The sequence below is a fragment of the Trichechus manatus genome, unplaced genomic scaffold, assembly GCF_000243295.1.
Source record: "Trichechus manatus latirostris isolate Lorelei unplaced genomic scaffold, TriManLat1.0 scaffold00110, whole genome shotgun sequence".
Taxonomy (NCBI): domain Eukaryota; kingdom Metazoa; phylum Chordata; class Mammalia; order Sirenia; family Trichechidae; genus Trichechus; species Trichechus manatus.
Window position 1 is genome coordinate 7,498,023 of NW_004444046.1, and position 1,801 is coordinate 7,499,823.

General features: G+C 44.3%; 1 protein-coding gene across 2 annotated transcripts in view; it reads right to left on the reverse strand.

The window, feature by feature from the left end:
• Positions 1-1,801, reverse strand: part of TNFSF10 (TNF superfamily member 10) — a 16,745-nt gene that overhangs the window by 8,736 nt on the left and 6,208 nt on the right. For both annotated transcript variants that reach the window (XM_023737946.1, XM_004383477.2), the window contains one exon: positions 386-428. In XM_023737946.1, the coding sequence (XP_023593714.1) occupies positions 386-428 (43 nt within the window). The remainder of the gene's footprint in view (positions 1-385; positions 429-1,801) is intronic.

Sequence of the window (1,801 nt, forward strand, 5' to 3'; positions counted from 1 at the left end):
TCTCCCATGGAGTGACTGGTGAGTTCGAACCATTGACCATCTGGTTACTAGCTGAGCACTTTAACTGCTGCGTCACCAGGCTCCTATAGCATATTAGAAGGTAAGATATAAGTGAAGAGACTGAGATGGAAGGTAAATTCACTTTGGAAAAATAAGATTAAGATGAAATAAAGTTCTGATCATTGGAAGGCCCAGATTTGGTTCTGAGTTTTCCAGCTACCCGTGCAAAGAGGGAAACAAAATCAACAAGTGGCTTGAGATAAGGAGCAGCAGTTCAGAGACTGGACATGTGATGGGAGCAGAGAGAAGGAGAATGCAGAGCTGTTTACTCTGTGACCAAATTGACAGTAGAAGATTAAAATAACAACAATAAAAAAAAAAATACCTTGGCCTGTAGGAGTGGTTTCCTCATAGATTCTCATAACCATCTGCAAATAGTATTGAATAAAGCTTGTTAATTTCCCTAAAAACTTAAACTGACCATAGGCTGTCTATGACTCTTCTTGCTGATGTCTAAAGGGAAATTTCTACATAAGATATTGATTTGGCAGCTTTCAATTGTTTAAGAGTAGGGTTTATGTCGGGTGGAGTGGGTGGTGTGGTGAATGTTGTGGCAGCTGCGTCTACATGTGATAGTGGGATGGTTGTCTGTCTAGGGAAGTCCTGTTTTAGGATGAAGACTTTGAAAGACCACACCTGGAGCAATGAAGGAGGGAGGTGCCAACCTGCCAAATTCGGTCAGCCTGATGTTCCCCAGGCCTGGATGTAGCTGATGGGTGTGGGGACTACCTCATCTCACTTTCTGTGCGCGGAAAGTGTGGGGTGTGGGGTGTGTGTGAGTGTGCATGTGTATGTGTGTAAATGCAGGGTGTAACGGAGCCCATTAGCTTTACCTTATTGGACAGACCTAAGCCCCGAGACATAAGGCACCCCCCACCCCCACCTCATGATGCCTAACGGACATTTGCAGCCCACCCGATTAGGTGTGACCATGCAACACTGTGTCATTCTCACATTTCTGAGAATGTGGCTTTGGCGTTCTCAACATAAAGAGATTTTACCAAGTTCTTATATCTTTGCTAAGCATCTAGCAAGACCCCCTCTTTGTACTAACCAATGGGAAAACCAGTAAGAAACAGCAAAAACTGAGCCTTTCTATTAAACAGGCAGACCGTGACTTGGCTCATCCTTGGCTTCTGACTGATCCTCTGTTCAGCTCTGTGACCCCTGAGGGCTCTGCCCGGAGTGGCTCTCCTTTTCCCACCACTCTGGTTAATTTTGCAACCACCAGGAACTCCTCTCCTCTGTACTCCCACCTCAAACTGGAAGCGCTGGGCTTCTTTCCTCCCTGATTCCAGATAATGGGGTAACCGCCTGTAGTCCAAAGGGCAGTGGTGTACAGAAAGGAAAAGCTAGAAGGGGTATCTTCTCTCTCCCTCTCTCTCTTTTTCTCTCTCTAGGATAAAAAAAGGAAGGAAAGAGAAGGAGCAGCAGGAAGGAAAGAAGGGTATGGGAGGCAGAGTGAGAGCGATTAAAATCACGGTCATATGGCCTGAGTTCAAATCTGTCAATGACTAGCTCTGTGCAACCTTGTTCAAACCACTTAACTGATCTGAACTTCAATTTCTACATCTTTTTTTTTTTTTAAATAAAAGGGTAATAATAATTCCTTTTTCATACAGATGTTGCGAGGATTAATGTATGTAATGGGCATAGGATGTTTACTGGAAATAGCTTGTTCAATTCATGGTGCCTGGAAAAAAATGAGGAATTCTTTCTCCACCACACTGTCACCCACACC